This window comes from Colletes gigas, unplaced genomic scaffold (assembly GCF_013123115.1).
Source record: "Colletes gigas isolate AHSC1104 unplaced genomic scaffold, ASM1312311v1 Colletes_gigas_Sc00026, whole genome shotgun sequence".
NCBI lineage: Eukaryota > Metazoa > Arthropoda > Insecta > Hymenoptera > Colletidae > Colletes > Colletes gigas.
The window spans coordinates 208,027-226,247 of record NW_025106655.1 but is presented as its reverse complement, the minus strand read 5'-3'; the positions used below and the strand labels follow the sequence as shown (position 1 = coordinate 226,247).

At 39.0% G+C, this 18,221-nt stretch overlaps 3 protein-coding genes across 9 annotated transcripts in view; 2 read left to right on the top strand and 1 right to left on the bottom strand.

The window, feature by feature from the left end:
* The window catches only part of LOC122401634 (bifunctional heparan sulfate N-deacetylase/N-sulfotransferase), a 253,772-nt gene extending 249,706 nt beyond the window's left edge, over positions 1 to 4,066 (top strand). For all 4 annotated transcript variants that reach the window (XM_043403874.1, XM_043403875.1, XM_043403873.1 and 1 more), the window contains 4 exons: positions 28 to 248; positions 318 to 596; positions 920 to 1,217; positions 1,290 to 4,066. In XM_043403874.1, the coding sequence (XP_043259809.1) occupies positions 28 to 248; positions 318 to 596; positions 920 to 1,217; positions 1,290 to 1,400 (909 nt within the window). In that variant the 3' untranslated portion in view covers positions 1,401 to 4,066. The remainder of the gene's footprint in view (positions 1 to 27; positions 249 to 317; positions 597 to 919; positions 1,218 to 1,289) is intronic.
* A 114-nt stretch (positions 4,067 to 4,180) lies between these two features.
* Positions 4,181 to 5,868, bottom strand: LOC122401586 (ammonium transporter 2-like). Its single transcript, XM_043403810.1, has 3 exons — positions 5,764 to 5,868; positions 4,990 to 5,706; positions 4,181 to 4,930 (listed from the first exon to the last, which is right to left on the bottom strand). The coding sequence occupies exons 1-3, from the start codon at positions 5,866 to 5,868 to the stop codon at positions 4,181 to 4,183; spliced, it is 1,572 nt and encodes a 523-aa protein (XP_043259745.1).
* A 193-nt stretch (positions 5,869 to 6,061) lies between these two features.
* LOC122401652 (calcium uniporter protein, mitochondrial) overlaps positions 6,062 to 18,221 on the top strand; it is a 41,490-nt gene continuing 29,330 nt past the window's right edge. For 3 of the 4 annotated variants that reach the window (XM_043403908.1, XM_043403907.1, XM_043403909.1), the window contains exon 1: positions 6,062 to 6,328. In XM_043403908.1, the coding sequence (XP_043259843.1) occupies positions 6,224 to 6,328 (105 nt within the window). In that variant the 5' untranslated portion in view covers positions 6,062 to 6,223. Of the gene's footprint in view, positions 6,329 to 13,686; positions 13,948 to 18,221 lie in introns of those variants that run through there. The other variant, XM_043403910.1, reaches the window with a different exon arrangement.

The window sequence follows — 18,221 nt, the reverse complement described above, 5'->3', positions numbered from 1 at the left end:
GCGAAAGCTAACTTTGTTTCTTTACAGAATCCTTGCGACGACCAGAGGCACCAAAAGATCTGGTCGAGGAACAAAACCTGCGACCAACTACCGAGATTCCTGGTAATTGGCCCCCAAAAAACTGGTACCACGGCCCTCTACACTTTCCTCTCCATTCATCCAGCGATAAGTAGCAATTTGCCGAGTCCCGACACGTTCGAAGAGATCCAGTTCTTCAATGGAAAAAATTACTACAAGGGCCTCGACTGGTAAGCGAGAATAATGTGGAATTGAGAATCGTGCGAACCGATTTACCCCACTGATTTACTTTTCTCTAGGTACATGAGCTTCTTCCCAGCGTCGAAAAACGAGAGTTCACGGTACCTTTTCGAAAAATCGGCCACCTATTTCGACGGGGAGCTGGTGCCGCGCAGAGCTCACGCGCTTCTACCGAGAGCAAAATTAATTACTATATTGCTTTCGCCTGCCAGGCGAGCTTACTCTTGGTACCAGCACACGAGAGTCCACGGAGACCCTGTAGCAAATAATTATTCCTTTCACTCGGTCATCACAGCCAGCGACACCGCTCCGAAACCCCTACGCGATCTCAGGAATAGGTGAGTAAAGATTGAACATTGTTAGAATATCGATTTAGGTTCTCGAAACAGTTATGGAGAACTGTGAATTCTCAAGTATATCGGTTTGGCTTCCGGTTCCTCGGAAACGTCAGATATTATTCGACTAGAGAACCTTTTAAATCCCTGGTTGAAAACCTCGAGCCCAACTAATTCCTCGAAACATTAATGCAAACAACAGTACAGAGTAGACGTACAGAATTCTGAACTACTAATGGCCTGAGAACGTGTGGATTACTCGGTGATCCATTGAAATGTTAATCTATTTCAACTAATTAATGTAAACAATCGCGTTACTGTTACAGATGTTTAAATCCCGGAAAATACGCTCAGCATCTGGAGAGGTGGCTATCGTATTACCCGCCCCAACAGTTGCACATTATAGACGGTGAACAACTGCGTCAAAATCCGGTGGAGACGTTACACGAGTTACAAAGGTTCCTTAAGATCGCGCCCGCATTTAATTATTCGTCGCATCTGAGATACGATCCGAAGAAAGGATTTTTCTGCCAAGTAACGAACGAGGATCATACGAAATGTCTCGGTAAAAGCAAAGGACGCCAGTATCCGCCGATGGAGGATAAATCGTACAAATTGTTGCAGGTACAGACGACGATAAATGTTGAGAAAATGAAGTTAAAAAACGTGTTACGATAACTACTTATTTCTTTACAGAGGTATTATCTGTCCCATAATACAGCCCTAGTTAAATTGTTGAAACGACTCGGTTTGAGGACGATTCCACAGTGGTTGAAGGAAGATCTCACCGACACGGTGATGACCTAACAAACGTCGATTATGTGAAACGATACCGTTTCCGGACTTCTTATCTCGACGGTGAACGAAATTCATCGTTTGCTAACGGAAGATTTGTAAACTAATTGTACATTAAACGCTCCACTGGTCTTCGAATCTTCGACGTGAAGAACCGTACAAGGCCTACATCCCAGTGGATTGGCCTAATTCGGTGGAGGAGCCTACAAAGCTAGTCACTATAAGCGATTTCACGGTGACACGACCGTGACTGTCGATCGTTGTTAAATCAATAGCACTATTATTAACGTTATATTATTATTGTCATCGTTGTTGTCTCGTAGAGGACATGATTACTAGAAGTACAACCCACTCGTTGGTGCCATTGTCCGTCTATCGCGATTGTACGCATTCCATTCTGATCTTTACTACTGGACAAACATGGAAACGATACAGGACTTTTAATTTGCGTTCGAATTTAATTTACGCGACATCGATATTTTGGTAAACCAAAAGTCCCGCGTACGCACGTTTTGGCGAAGAGGATCGCACGAATTTGGAGAAATACCATAGTTTTGGTGGTTAGGTAGTAAAGAGAAGAAGGATAATGGATGCTTTGATAAATGAAATTAGAGACGACCAAACGTGTATTTTGGGAAAATAACGATATTCGACCTCCGCGAGACAAGATCTGTCCAAATCGTGTTACAATATTTGCAAAGATTTATTTCCTCGTGAAAGTGATCAGTGAAATAGATCGAACGTTGATGTTTGGATCGAAGATCCGCCAGTCCTTCGCTTCTGCTACTAATTGCAGGATCGTTTTTGCGAGTGTGAGACTCTGGGATTTGGAGCTTTTCTCCCACCCACTTACCTCCCGGAGACGCAATGTACATTAATTCTCGTTCTATAAGGATATTTAAGAAACGATAATGATGATTCTATGTATATTTTGACAATACTATTCTTGGTACTGATGATGGAAATGTCAATGAAAGGTGTGTGATCGCGTCCGTTTGTACATTTATGTATCGTACTATTTTGATGTGATCGTAGATGTACCATAATGACTTAACGCTATAAAATTAAGAAAATGATTGTACTTGGAGGATCATTTTCGATGAACCCTGATCTTTTGAGTGGGGAGGTGATAACTACCTATCTGCAATAATCGTTAGTGTCATATTTAAGGCACGCAAATACTGGTTTAGTGATAAATCCTAAGTTTCGAGGTAAGAGATATATTCGTTGTCAAAGGAAATGAAATGATTTTTTGAAACTGTAAAACCTGATGTATTATATCTACCAAATCGCGTAGGACGTCGAACGAGAACGTATCTTTTACGAATAAAACCGTTATTTGCGAGATGGTTTAATCGCGGTGATCGTTTGTTGAATGCATATCAGTTAAGACTACGTTTGATACCTTTGTATACGATGTATTAGATACTTACTCTTTTTCACGAATCGACCGGACTCCGCACATTCACCAATTTTTTTTAAATTATCCCAGGTGTTCTACTTTCGTAGTACTTTTGCAACATTGACGTTGCGTTCGTTTATAAAATATAATTTACTGGTTTTGAAAATTTTTTACCCAATATTCTCATGTTATAACAAGGTCGTTACTTACACAGGAAAAAATTGTAATCATATTTTGCGGAAACCATTGATGTTGATCTAAAACGGGCGATTAGAATATTAAGACTTCATTCCTTCGCAAAGTATACATTTACAAAAAGCTCATTGTTTCATCCACGATCAATCGATTCACATTTAAATAGTATCTTATTAATGTTTTGTTAAACCTTATATATTTTATTTTCATTTTTGTATTGCCGTTAAACAGTGCCACGCGACGTTTAGCAAATCATGTACAAAGGTAATTGTTAATATAATAATAGTTAACCAGTAACGATATTAACGCACTAAGCGATTGATATGTTTCATCGAATCGTGCCATTTTACCAGTGTTGTATATACGATTGTATTATTGTACTAATCATAATGTCGGATCTCTAGAGTCAATATTATCGATTTTGTTCGGTATGGCGGTAGTAATGATTGTCCGATTTGCTGCTAGCTGACAATAACATTTGACAAACCAGAACGGCAAAATCATAGAAGGATTCGCTATATCAACATGACAATTTAAAAGCCCCTGTTAGCAATTATACGCCACGAACATAACCTCTTTCGTTAAGAATCAATTTTTTAGAGAAACAGAGAATTAAAATTTGTAGTATGATTTGGAAACTGTAGAAAATAAAGGCAATTTGGTTTCCCTCCAGCAATATTTATTCAAATTTATAAATTTTAAGTGAATATTATTCGATACGTTTGCGATCTGTGGCTACTCGGTTTAACATTCGAATTCGTTACAAATTTCTAAAATAACCAACGGTAAAATGTTCTTGATGCTGATCTGCGCGTATATTTGCATTTCGTGTTACATAGAGAAACGCGCAGAAAGTAACAATCGTTTAGTAGATTCCCTAAGAGACTGTTTTGCAGATACAAAAAAAAGTAAACAGGAAAAAGCTAACATTGTACGAATAAACGGAAACACCTGTAGGATATGTGTACGACACTAATAGAACTTTTGATTATTTAAGTGAAAATTATTCTATTGTAAAATACTGTAATAATTGTACGGGTAGCCTGTAAGTTCTAATAAAAGAATCGTTTAAAGTCTTAAAAACACGAGGGTTATAATTTTACTCTTAAAACATTGATTATATTGGGTAGTTTTAAAGTAAAATTGATTTCAATTTGTGTATAAATGTCTTGAAACTTAATTTTGTCTAGACTTTTCAAATTCCTGTTGCACTTGCCTCGATCACTCTACCCTTTTCCACGGCAGCGCCCTCATTTTGATATTTTATAACATGGGAACTAGTTTGTGGTCGGTGACCAGAATTCGACATCGACCCCGGTTGAAGATAAATTGATTCGTCGTCAGTATAAAAGATTCTCCGCAAAAACGACGTCTGAGGGTTTCTTTCCATAGCTATTCTCGCCCTTAAGTGATTCAAGTGTTCCGTCCTGTTTCTCAATAAATCCAGAAATTTCAATACGATAAAGGCAATGCACATGACAATCGAAACGATAAAAATTGTCACGATCAAACCGATCAATTGCCAAGAAAAATTCAATAAAATTAATACAACGTCCGCGTCTTGACCGGTATCGAAGAGGGGCGCCAAAATACTTCCGAAAAGAGCGCAAACGAGATGAATAGCAACGATGTTGCAATAATCCTCGAGCGCACTGTGAAACACTAGCCTCGAAATGAAATAAAAAATCACGCTGCCGGTTGAGCCCAAACCGATCGCGGCCAAAGGCGAATAAAAATCTGTTCCGGCCGATACTATTACCAGCCCAGCTACCGTGGCTTGAACGCATCTCATTACTGTCCAATGATTGAACGCTTCTTCGGTAAGCACAAAATGGAAGGCCACAACGAGCAAACTGCACGAAGACGCAGCCAGTAAATTGTTCAAGTAGACGTTGTACTGAATTTTACTTCGAGTTTTAAATCTTTCGTTCGGCATACCGAGACTCTAAACGAATGGATATATTTTTAATAAAAATTATCTAAAGATCGATTCGATGGACTTACCTGAAGGCCAATGAATACCATTAACTGACCCGCGAACACGGTTCCTGACGTACCAGCAGCGATGCTAGCGTCGTCTATTGCACTCAACTGGAGTATTCTTCGTCCAAGTGTCATACAACCGATCAATCCCGATAAGCCACCAACGAGGTGAACAACCGTCGAGCCGGCATAGTCCCGAAACTTAACGTTTCTTCCGCTCAATACGTTCCTTTTCATCCATCCTTTGGGTGTCCAGATCCAGTGAATCAAGAGGGGTTGCATCAAAGCCGCCAGAATGAATCCTATCACAAGGTAACCGACGGTGTGCGTTCTGCCCACGATTCCGCAAGTGCAAATTGCAGCAGCTATCACCACAGCCGACCAGCCAATTATGGCTTCGTCCTTATCGACGGTTCCATCACCGATCCAATATCCTTCGCCTATCGTTCCGCTCACGTCGCCGTTATAGGCAATAATAAATCCAATCATGATGAACGCCACCGTTACCCAACAAACGTCAATGATATTTTGCAGTAGAATCAAATTCACGTTGTTCACTGGCACGCTACCAACGTGAATTAGGACAAAGCCAATGCGCAGCAGGATAACGAGAACGATACGTGCGAAGCTGGGCCACGAAGGTACGTTTGAACTCAGGCTGGCGTTATGAAAACGATACGAAAGGTCGTAGTCGTAGTAACTGTAGTCGAAATCGTCCGGATGAGCGTTAGACATTCCCTTGATATTGGTCAACTTTTTAGGTTAGCTTGTTCCAACGCATTAAACGCAATGCACGTGGAAGACTGCCTTCCGACATTCGATGTATTTATTTAACCTCTCGTTCATCCCGACGCACTGAACATTGCCAAGGAACGCGTTCTTTCGATGCACGATCGTCATTTCAGGTGAAACGTATAAGAAAAATAAAGTATAGACGCAACAACGTTTCAAATATTGAACTGGAATCGCGCGAATCGTCAGGTCAAACGTTGATTGGTTCGTGCACCGTCGACCAATGGCGGTCAAAGAGCGCGGCTCGCGCATATCGCGCCATTGGCCACTGCAAGGCCTGGGTCTCTGTATGCAGGGATGAGCCGGCAAGCGATGCCGCCCGTCGAATAACTTCGGTAGTCGCTCGAAGACAGCCGATGGTTCTTTAGTGTTGGGTGTCAGTGACTCGTGAAAAAAAGAAACGTTACGAGAGTGTCCGTGTTCGTCCTGTGGTCCGTTTCTAACGGAGCAAACGTCCTGGAGGATGGCCACGGTATCCTGTCGTGCTCTGTACATCGTCAGATGGTACAAGATATCCCGCGTGATGACCGTTTCCTCTACCCTGGCCACAACAAAAAGCTATCGGAATGTGAGTGTTGGCATGTATTACAGCGTGTTAAAACGATGCTTGGAGTCTGCCAGGATCATGCATTTTGTCCATTCAAACGCAACGTTTCAAAACTATTTACTTTGCTTGCGTTCCATTCCCTGTCAACTCCGCACTCCTTTTCTCAATCTTTAACGTATTTCCCATTCTTTGTTACATTTTTCCCTTCTCTCTTTAAGCATTCAGCTAGCCTACTAGGATTTTTTTCGAGGCATACGAGCAACAGGCGCCAGAAAAGAAATGGACGATTGATGGGAACCTGTTTGACGTTATAACACCGGCCGCGATCGAATCCTACCTGCGAATTTCACCGGTACTATCTGCGATGCATACGTAAACACGCATTTATGCCGTGCCTTAAACAAATATGGATACCATGTGGAACGTTGCATTCGCCGTCCCCCCAATTATTTGACGAACACCGTCGTAATCGTGTTTTAAAGTGTCCCCCCCTTTCGGTCGTGCTCTGCAAACGTCACAGCTGCGATACCGTTACGAAGAAAATGATGACGCGGGTACACGTGTAAATTTGCTTTAATGCTCGACTTTGAGATTAAGCGAAAACATTAACGTTAACGTTTCCCAGACATCGTTTATCAAGGAAGAGACTCGATCTAGGATTAGTAATAGCCCGCCCTCGCGATTATTGCCGCGGCTGACGTATATAAATCATCACGCGACCAGATAAAAGAGTTTATTATTTACATACTCGGCAAGTCCACGCGCCACGTTCTTGCGCATACCGTGTCCGCAGTACGTCGGCATTAATTACTGTGACGAATTCTAATTACGCGTAGCGTCGCGATACTATTCCATATGAGATATTTCGGTCGTGTCGCGACGAATGCGGGAGCGGCGCTCGCCGAAATTTCGGTACGCGAAACTCGCCTTTGCACGACGCATTTAAATTTCATTAGTCGGTTGGAGTTACATACGCTCCCGGATCCGTGAATCAGACTTTCGTTACTATCGTCAGATAACGTCAAAACGGAAAATGAACTTCCTCGCGATGTCGTTCGCGCGCCGAACCGAACGGAGAAACTATTGGACGTCGATCGCCCGTGGATGGCATCTTAATTCCCCAACGTCGGGGACAATTTTTGTCCCGCGTTGAACTGCGAAGTTCGGATGCAACGTTCGAAGCGAATCATTTGTCTTAATACGTCATCGCAGTTGAGTCAAACATGGATATGATTGTGGTGATTGTGACGAATGAATCATTTGAAGAATTGTTTATAATTAATAGCCAAAACTATATTTAAATTATTAACTCTATCGAAAATTTTAAACATTGAAATTAGTAAGAATAAGCTTTAACGAGGAACGATAGAGAGGAATTGTTAAGTGATATTCGAGACTACATGGGTTTGTGTATTTTTGGCCGGCTACCAGAATCACACGAATCGTATCCACTAATTCCACATTCTGTGATCTTGATTTACCAAGAGAATGTGATCGTCTCCTGTTTCATCGAGTGTCAACAATAGATGCTCAAAGCGTTCGGCGATAATCAGTTTACGATATGAATATCCTTGCTTCGCTATTTTCGAGTAAACTGCTTACGTTTGAAAAAGAAGTATTATTAAAATGTTTTAAAATTGCCATAAACCGTGCCGATTCGGACACGTATTTGAATGCAACCTTGTCAAACGTATCTGCAATTCTCAATTAGAAAACTATTGTGCATGATACTGTAAACGCAGCACCGATCTCCCATAATATTTATTGATAGACGAGATCCCGAAGCCACAGTTGTAATGCCGCATCGCATCACGTCCAGCCTTCTAGTTGAAACGCGGTACAAATTACGGTGACTCGGATGTAGGGGATTAGATAGGATATTCGATAATCGGCCATTAGGGAGATCAAGATTCGAGTCTGATACGAAAATTGGTCCACGAAATATGCTCTTGAAAATAACGGGCGGTGTCGTGGGAAAGATAAAAACATTATGGGACCATCTATCATCGACGCTGTAATATTTAAAAGTACAAGTACCCCTGGTACGTTTCCGTGAGTTTCCAGTCAACCGTTTCTTTACGAGTTGAACCATTTTAATCGAGGAATAGTTGATTTTGAGGAAAGTGATATAAATATTCTTTTAAATGACTTCATAAATGTTTTAACCGGGCACCGTTCCAATTTAATTTAAATAATTGACTAAAAGTTTTCAAAGTTTAGTTTTGTAATCGCAGTTAGAGATTAGAAGTACATCCGTGATTGTTCCCGCGTATTTACGATTGCATCATCGAGCACTCACGATCGATAATTATGTAACAGCCTGTATGGTGAGCGTTTCAGGGTTCACTGATTAATGCCAATTGCCACCGATAACGTGATCGTAAAATAATAGTGACTCTAGGACTGGAGCCGAAATTATATCCTGTAAAAATATCTTTACAATAATAGAGTACAATTGAAATGTACGCTTCTCGAAAGAAACTTGCTTGGTTGTACGAAACATTTCAAATAATATCAGAAGGGAATTCTCTTGTATGATTTATATGAACGTCTTGTGCTGCAAGATGATCGAGAATTTTGCGATGCTTGAGAAATCGCCCGTCTAAGCAAATTCTATTAGTTTAATTGATTGCCAAATCCTCCCACTTTGAATAATGTTCCTACGTGACAGCTTTGTAAGAGAAATCGAGCTTAAGCTGAGGATTTTGGGTGTCGGTTAGTTTGTCTTCGGAAAATGCTCGTCAAATGCTGGGTCAGTTTGCGACGATCAGTCACGAGCATTGAGCTCTGGCCGGGCTCCAATCGGGTTTCGTCAACCGCAAGATCAATGTGCTCGAATCAAGGAAGTAACTGCTTTCCAAACGAACACTCTTGGAACAACAGGTTCTAATTACAAACGAGCACTTTAAGACTTCTTAATTTTATAAGAGAGAAAAATGGACATTCGATCAAACGTACTGCACGATTAATATAAGTCGATAAATAAAATTATGTTTTCCCTATGCGTTTTAGGTCACCCTCCGAAACTTTGTGAGCACAGCATCAGAACCATAGTCGGGTCGAGGCAGAAATAAAACTATCCGATAAATTGTTCCCTCGTCCGATCAGCCGTGCAGATTGTTTCATAAATTGAAAACACGACCTACAAACGCAATAGTCGACAGAAAAATCCGGTAGAAAAACGTTTCTAGAATCGTTGGATATTGTTCTAGCAAAGACTCGTTACGTGGTAGTTACGTACGAGTTAATAAAAGCAATGTCAAGATAAAGTAGACACTAGCTTAAATTCTACTCTTAATTGATAAGACGAGTAATCGCGGATCTTCCGTGTAGGAAATTCCTGGACCGATTAAATTCGTGGATACGTTTCTGAAATCCGGTTAGTTAGCACCTGCCCTTGAGGTGTAATGGCATCGCTCACAGAATGAAAAACGATGTCAAGCGCGCGTGCTTTTCAACTTAAGGAATAATGCTCGGGTGTAGAGTTAAGCTAGAGTGCTCTCGTAGCCCTCTTAGGGTTTATTAAGCCAGCAACAAAGTACTCGAACAAAGCGTGTCTTGCCTGAAAGGTAAATATGGCTCATCCAATCTAAAGACGATACTTTCAAGAATTTGTGCATGACCTAAACTTCTGTCGTGAGTTATGGTTCGTGGGACAGCGGATGTCTGCGCTCTTTGGCATCCATTTTATTGAAAAAGTTTGCCAAGTAGGTTTTCAACGTTCGATGTTGATTTATATTGCACGTGGGAGGTAACCTAAGTACAGTTTCCAACATGTTTTAGCTCGAAGACAAATATCTATCGAAGATACGAAATTAACTTTAAAACTATAATTATCGAACCCCAGTTAAGATTTGTCGACAACTATTTTTATATAGAAAACATATTCTTACACCTTTTTATAAATAAGAAATATTAAAAATTTGTAGCACCGACATAAGTAGCTACTATAATTAAAAAACGAAACTTCCACCGAAACACAAATTATACGGCTGTGTTTCGTCAGCGACTATCGGACATATCTGTCTGCCTTTTGTCTGTTTTCTTTTCATCTCGGGGTAACCGAGTGGAATAATCGTGAGTAAATATTCTTATATCTTTGTACGAAAAGTTGTTTTCGAAAAGTTCAATTTTTAACGAACATAAATACATTTATTAGCCGAGACGTCGCACAGTGTGTCGCGTAAATGGGAATTCGAAACAAAAATCATAGTTTCTAAACTAGTTAATTTTTGACCTAAGACCTCTTACACCTTTTTAAAGAGAATACAAAGATGCATCAATTGATGCATAAAAATTGTGCATTTTTGTTAAAAAAATTGTTTCGCTAATTTTTATTATCGCAATTTCTTGTCAAGTGATTGCTGTGTAACTTTTGCTCAAAAAGTTTTTAGCGATCATTTTGAGTATATAGGTGTTCGGAAAGAAAATCATAACTCTGCATCTGTGTAATGTTTTTCCTTTATTCCTTTTTAATTAAAATATAAAATAGATGCAGAAACAATTTCTTATTTTGCAAATAAATAAAAGCACATTTTTTATTAGATTAATTCCGATTCTGATTCTGAGCAAGTATCAGTACTTGCAACAATGATTTTGATCATTTTCTCTGTTTCGGGCAAATTCGGGCAGCTAAAATTGGCGTTAAATTAAAGTTTAATGTGTCCTAAATTAATATACAAAAAATCATCGAGGTATTTTTATTAATATTGTAAAAAGATTGTTTAGCAGTTTGGAAGATACTATAACTTGCAAAAATCAAAGTAAAAACACAAATTTTCGGTAAATGCACATAAATTTATAACACCATTTTCAACAACAAATTGGTAAATTCAGTAAAAGTTATGGATAGTGTTAAAATCTACATTCCTTTATTAACATTTTGGGATATAAGAATTTATGAAACGTAGACTTTAGTTTTTTGACTTTTGTCCATTGTTGGACACACTGCGCGTCGGTCAAAGTTCGTACATTTCCGATTTGGCCATTTTAAGAATCGCAGATCTTTTTCTCGCTGAAATACCTTGGTCGCGAGCGGAAGATTCGTTTGAAATTGCGTTCCCTAGACACGGTTGGCAAACCGTAGAAAAACGCTTTAAAGCTTTTATCGGGTCGATGGACCTCGAAAGTAAACGTTGATTTGTACGCTCGTACGAGTTAAAGTATATACACGTTAACTTCACTGCGCGTAATACGTTCGAACGATCATCTATAGCCATTTTGAATATATAAATGGTGAAATAAGCGATAAAATTGGAAGAAAGATTTATTTGGAAATAAATAAGTCGAAAACGTGCAACATTTTTACGTACAACCTTCAGCCGACATTTGATTTAGAAATTCGTATAACAATTTCTTCGTGTTCTGCCATGATTTTCCGAAAGCCATAATATACAGGGTGAGGCATTTTAAACAGGTCACCTGAATAACTCGCTTGTTTTTGAAGATAGGAGAAAATGCATTAGACCAAACTTATTTGGTATCGGGGGGCTCATAATCTGGTATTACCAATTTTTTTGTAGGTGGAGGCGTCAAGGAGATATGAAGGTCAACTTTGTTTTTTTAAATGGAACAGTATATTTTATTACTTACATTCTGATAGAGTGTTTCAAGGCGAATACAATGACCTATTATTAAGGTCATTCAAGGTCACCCAAAGTCAACTGCAATAGAAAATAAATTGTGTCAAAGCACTCTTCGAACACTTGGATACTTTGATACTGCTATTACAAGTGTTCAAAATGGCGACCTTGAACATGGATACATAGTCTAAATCGTTGCAATACTGATGACACTGCCTGGCAAATTTCATTTGTATCTATTACAGAGCAAGCTCTTCTTATACGTTCTTGCATGTCAAGTTTGGTAGTTGGTTTTTCGCGGTACACTTCTGCCTTTAATTTTCCCCCACAAATAAAAATCGAGAGGTGTCAGGTCTGGGGATCGTGCCGGCCATTTGTTACTTCCTGATCGACCTACCCAAGAATCTCCAAATTTTCTATTTAGAAATTCTGTAACATTGCGTGCTGAATGAGCAGGGCATCCGTCTTGCTGGAACCACATGGATTGTCGTATGTCCAGTGAAGTGTCTTCTAACAATTCTGGCAAAACGTCTTCTAAGATTCTCAGGTACTTACTACTATTTAGCGTGCCATCAATAAAATATGGACCAATTATTTTATTATGAAGAAGACCGCACCAGACGTTTACAGACCAAGGTCTCTGTTTGTCGACTTCTCTCAACCATCGTGGATTATCTACCGACCAGTAGTGCATGTTGTGACGGTTAATTGCTCCATGGTTTGTAAATGTGGCCTCATCGGTAAATAACAATTTACTCAAGAACATTTCATCGTCTTGTAGTTTTTGTAAGCCCCATTCACAAAATTGTAAACGTTTTGTATAATCATTTTCAGTTAATTGTTGATGAAGTGATATGTGGAACGGATGAAATTTGTTAATGTGTAATATTCGTAAAATACTTCGTTGACTGATGCCACTTTCGCGTTCCAGTTGTCTTGTACTAACATGTGGATCTTGTATTACAGCTGCTACAATATTTATCGAGTTTCCATCATCAGTTGCTCGTTTGGCAAGATTACGTGTTTTGTTATCCACAGTTCCAGTTTCTTGGAACTTTTTTATAATGTTTGTAAAGACAGAAAGTGAAGGTCTATTATTACGATCGGGAAATCTTTCACTATACACACGTACCGCTTCCCTCATAATTCTATGACATTCACCATAAATAAGAACCATTTCTACTTTCTCTGCTATCGTGTAACGCATTTTAGAAAACTAAACACTTAGACTGAATAAATGTTACGAAGCTGTGCTCTAGTCGGTAGTAAAATTACCAATAATGTTTGAGGATACGGATAAGCGTACAATGTGATTGAATGTTTGTTTATCTTTTGTGACCCGTGTCACGCAATACACACACGTGATACACAAGTATTCGAAATGTACTCTGACACAATTTATTTTCTATTGCAGTTGACTTTGGGTGACCTTGAATGACCTTAATAATAGGTCATTGTATTCGCCTTGAAACACTCTATCAGAATGTAAGTAATAAAATATACTGTTCCATTTAAAAAAACAAAGTTGACCTTCATATCTCCTTGACGCCTCCACCTACAAAAAAATTGGTAATACCAGATTATGAGCCCCCCGATACCAAATAAGTTTGGTCTAATGCATTTTCTCCTATCTTCAAAAACAAGCGAGTTATTCAGGTGACCTGTTTAAAATGCCTCACCCTGTATAAGAAACATCGGATAGAAACTCGTTCGTTGAACGATTAATTGGACGAAAGAGTCAAGTTTCTCAGTGCGCGTGTAGTAACCCAATTATTTACTCTTGTGGGTCGGTGCATACACACATAGGTATACACCAATGTGTACTTTGTTATAGCAGTTACGGGGTTGTACAGAGGGATACAGACTGCGGAGGCTGCGGCAGGCGCCATGGGCATCGATCTGTTCCACTGCACGTTCCCTCGACCCCGAGAAATTCTCTGGAAGAGTGGATAATTCTTATCTGGATAGAACTCGAAGCAAGACGATTTTTGTTCCCATCGCAGAGGTCCTCGGTGTCCGCTGCAGGCTACCTTTTACGCGCGAATTATCTCCTTTCCGGTGTGTTTCTAATGCTCTAAAAAAACAAACGGACTAAAAAGCACAAATATTTGAATCTACGTGTAAGAAATTAGACAGAATACGTTATTATAAATTAATATCTGCAATTAATATTTATTATACAGGGTGTTCGGCCACTCTTGGGAAAAATTTTAATGGGAGATTCTAGAGGCCAAAATAAGACGAAAATCAAGAATACCAATTTGTTGATGAAGGTTTCGTTAAAAAATTATTAACAATTAAATTCAAAAATTTCAAATCGTTCTCGAAAAATTATTTTCGGCTACGGGGGTCAATTACAATAATTTTTGGTGAATGCACATACCTCCGAAATCCTATCCATTTTCGAGAAAAAAAATCGGGTAGCTGCTGAAATTTTTCGACGAATAAAAAAATTTTTTAATCGTCCTGAAAAAATTATTTTCGGTTGCGGGGGTCAATTATAATAATTTTTGGTGGATAGTCATACCCCCAAAATCCTGCACATTTTCGAGAAAAAAATTCAGGAAGGTTGACAAATTTTTCAGCGAAAAAAAAATTTCAAATTGTTCTAAAAAAATTATTTTCGTTTACGGGGGTCAATTACAATCATTTTTGGTGAATAGACATACCCCCGAAATCTTGCGCATTTTCGAGAAAAAAATTCAGTACAGGTGGAACTCTAAACGTTAATAACTTTTTAACGAAGGCTCCATTAACAAATTGGTATTCTTGATTTTATTCTTATTTTGGCCTCTAGAATCCCCCATTAAAATTTTTCCCAGGGGTGGCCGAACACCCTGTATACATATTCGGGTGATGATATTTCGAATTTTTATTTACGATATTTAATAACTATCGTAAATTTGAATCTAGGTTCTCCAGAATTTATAAAAAACTTGATATCAGAACAGAACTGTTTCATTTTCCAGAAACTTCTGACGTTATTAAAGAAGGCAGCAGTTTTTGAAGTAATGCGCCAATAGTGTACGAAGTAAGGTAGCCTTCTTGTAAAAGTTTTGCAACGAAGATACAATATTCGCATGAAATAAAATCGTCTGTTTCCAGAACGTTGCTTATTCAGAAAGGGGAAATTGCTCCGGGTTGCATTTTCTGCGTGTCCTCGTAAAGGGATGAATTTTTAAATCGCGATATAAAAGCTTATGAACCATGAGTAATCGTGACTCGCTGTATACATTTAAAACGTATTTTATCTCGTTTATTTCGTGCGTTCTGTATGCTTTATACTTTTTACGGTTCGTCCTCCTGCAACAAAGTGCTCGAAACTAGCTCATCGATTTTGTTAGAATTATAGGCCACTAAAAGCGATCGCTCCATTATCCGCACCCCATTAATTTCGTAGAATTGTGATTACGAAACATCGACTTGACACACCCTAATGGTAATGCTATAAAACAACGTCGAAACCTGCATTAAACTCGATGCACAGAACTGCATCTTTGCGGAGCTTGCATCGTGTGACACTTTTTATTAATCGTTAATAACAACTTGAACGTGCTTTTACCACATTTTACACTCTGAAGTCTCTAGTTCTAGTTGTTATTCTTTATTAGCCCTATTTCGTACGCTACACTTGACTGAAATTTAAAGCAAAGGTTATAACATTCTAAAAGTAACAAAATAGTCTGAACTTCGGAAAAACTTCTGTCAGTCTTTTGAATTCAGGAAACTGTTGCGTCGATAAAAATAGCCAGCATTCGAAGGTAACGTTCTACAATAAATATTGTTCCTATTACGGGTTAATGAGTATTGAGAATTCATTACCTATCGATGACATTTACTGTTAAAACATTCAAGTTGCTAATTACGTAATTAGCAGTTTTTCACAGTATCCATTGGACGATTCCGTCTCTCGCTTGATATTCTACCTTTTGTGTCAGTGTTGTTATGGATGAGTACGGGCAAAGCATGGATAAATTGAATATTAAATAGATGAACAGAACTATTTCAATAAACGCATCGCGAAAATCGTATTACGGCCGCGCAATTATCTTGACATTCAATTTAGAATCTATCAACAGAACTAAAACCGCTGTTTGCGCCTAATGTATGCAATGCTATTTATGTAATACCGTACCGTACGCGAGCGAAATTGCAAACGGGTTCGCTCTCTCTCGGTTTTCTTCCGTTTCTCGCATTTGCTCTATTTTCATATTCTCGACAAAATGCTTTTAAAGGGCTCCCGTGTGGAGTGGTTGCTTTCACTGGCTCATTATAACGACCGAATTACTACCAGGTTGGAAACCCATCGTAGCTCATTATTTCTATTGAAAAATAACCATCGAGAATCTTGATTCCAACTTGTAAAATAAAAAGATTCATCTTTCCATTCAGCGAAACGAACATGTCCGCGAGGAACGTTGAGACTAAATATATTAATATCCGAACATATTCAATTACAAACAGGACCTGTAAGAAGTTACACAACACTGGATGTTTTTGAAAATTATTGTCTCGGCCCGTGATAATTTCAAGAACTCTCCCGAGAGAAGTTTCTAGCGTGAAATTCAGTTTAATCGCGACACAATCTTGGAATGCTCGTAACACGTTTTCCGAAAAGTTAAAAGAAAAGGAGGAATAAGAGAAACTTGGTAATGATCGTGACGCGAGAAAAAGTAACGAGAACGTGAAAAAGTTCTTGAATATTTTTACGAATATTATATTTCTAAAGCATGTCTTACAAATACAGTTTAAAAAATTTCTTTGCCCGGGGATCAAACATCTCGGAATATCGTTTCCATAATTGTTCGCTGAAATCTTCTGAATACTTTGCGTTCCACGAGAACGAGATGAATTTAATTCCGAGAAATTGCATGATCTCTACTACAGCATTCTGTTACGCGGTAACACGATTCCCAAGCAGATATTTTAATGTCGTCGCCACAGTGTTATGAATCAAGAGTATCGAGTAATACATAATTCAGTATTAATATAAAATATTTGAACTTTATGTAAACGGGTTTTTCATGAAAATTGATAAAGTGGTCGATCGATGCAAGAAGAACACAGACTCGACTGTTTTTCATTCGCTCCGCTTTCCTAAATCATATTTCGAATCGTTTAGGTTTCCCAGGTCGAAGGTTAACGGAGACGTAACGCGGCGAGGAAAGTGATTTATTTCGCTCGTTACAAGACATCATTTGTGGAATACGATTGAAAACTTCTGCTAGGCAATCTCGTTTTTCCGTTACGAACGCGCTGGTTTCCGACCCCTTCCGTATTGCATTACGTTCGTCGTTTCTATCCGAGATCCCTCTACTAGATTACAGTCGGCATTTAATCAGAGCCACTTCGCTGCCGTGACTCGCTGCTTAAAATTATTCAGACAAGGAGCTCGCGAACGAACAAGGGCGCAAGCCGTCACGACGCGGCGACGTGAAAATAGAAGGTATTATTTTTACATCGCGACACAATATGTGCTGGATGTTTCTTCGCCGTCTCGAAAGCGGCGAGTTCAGAAAACGCATTTAACTATAACTGCAGCAGCCAAAACTCTGCCGCTCGAAACTTGTCTCGTTAACGAACCTTAGACGCGAAATTTCCAACGAGATTCCTTAAACTCTTCGCTCGAGAGTCGACATGAATCAAATATTAGCGGCTTAACAATTTTAATGGCGGCCGCTTTTATAATCAACTGTCGGTGACCTGTTTTTGCGCGGAAACTTGGTCAAAGGAATGGAAAACTTCCACTTCCGCGTATACCTACTCTATCGATTGACCTCGATATCCGGAAAATTTATTTTATAACTGACTACAGTTTGTGCAAATTCGCTCGATGCATTTTAAATTTTCATTTAAATCTCGACGATAATATGATCGAATCCGTATTTTCGAATAATATCCATTAAAATAGTAGACGAACAGACCTTCGTAAGTTCTATGTTCTATGAACCTTCGAGGGAAAATAGTAGTGTACGAAACTAAGCAAACGATGCATCGATTAGTACGTGTTTAAGCAACTTCTGGCATACCTACAACAACAAAACTTTGTTTTGCCATTTTATAAATAGACTACTAGCGACTGTGTATAGTTAGCCAACAGAATGTTACCTGTTCTGGTAATATTTAAGCAACACGTAAATGTTCTTGTAACATTGCCTACTGAGTCTTAATTATGGCACTTTTTGCCCTTAAAATATATTATTTTCGAACGCACACCCACGCTAAACGCATAAAGCTCCGAACAGCCAGAGTTCCACTTTCGCGGATGGCAATGGTACTATTTAAAGTTTATATAGCCAGCAGTTAATTATCCGTGGATATTATGTTACGCG

Bases quoted from the DNA above. Each gene is read 5' to 3' on its own strand.
- LOC122401586 (XM_043403810.1), bottom strand. From the start codon at position 5,868: ATGACGATCGTGCATCGAAAGAACGCGTTCCTTGGCAATGTTCAGTGC. The intron at 5,707-5,763 runs GTGCATTGCGTT...ACCAATATCAAG, and splicing joins GTCGGAAGGCAGTCTTCCAC to GGAATGTCTAACGCTCATCC. The intron at 4,931-4,989 runs GTAAGTCCATCG...CCATTCGTTTAG, and splicing joins TGGTATTCATTGGCCTTCAG to AGTCTCGGTATGCCGAACGA.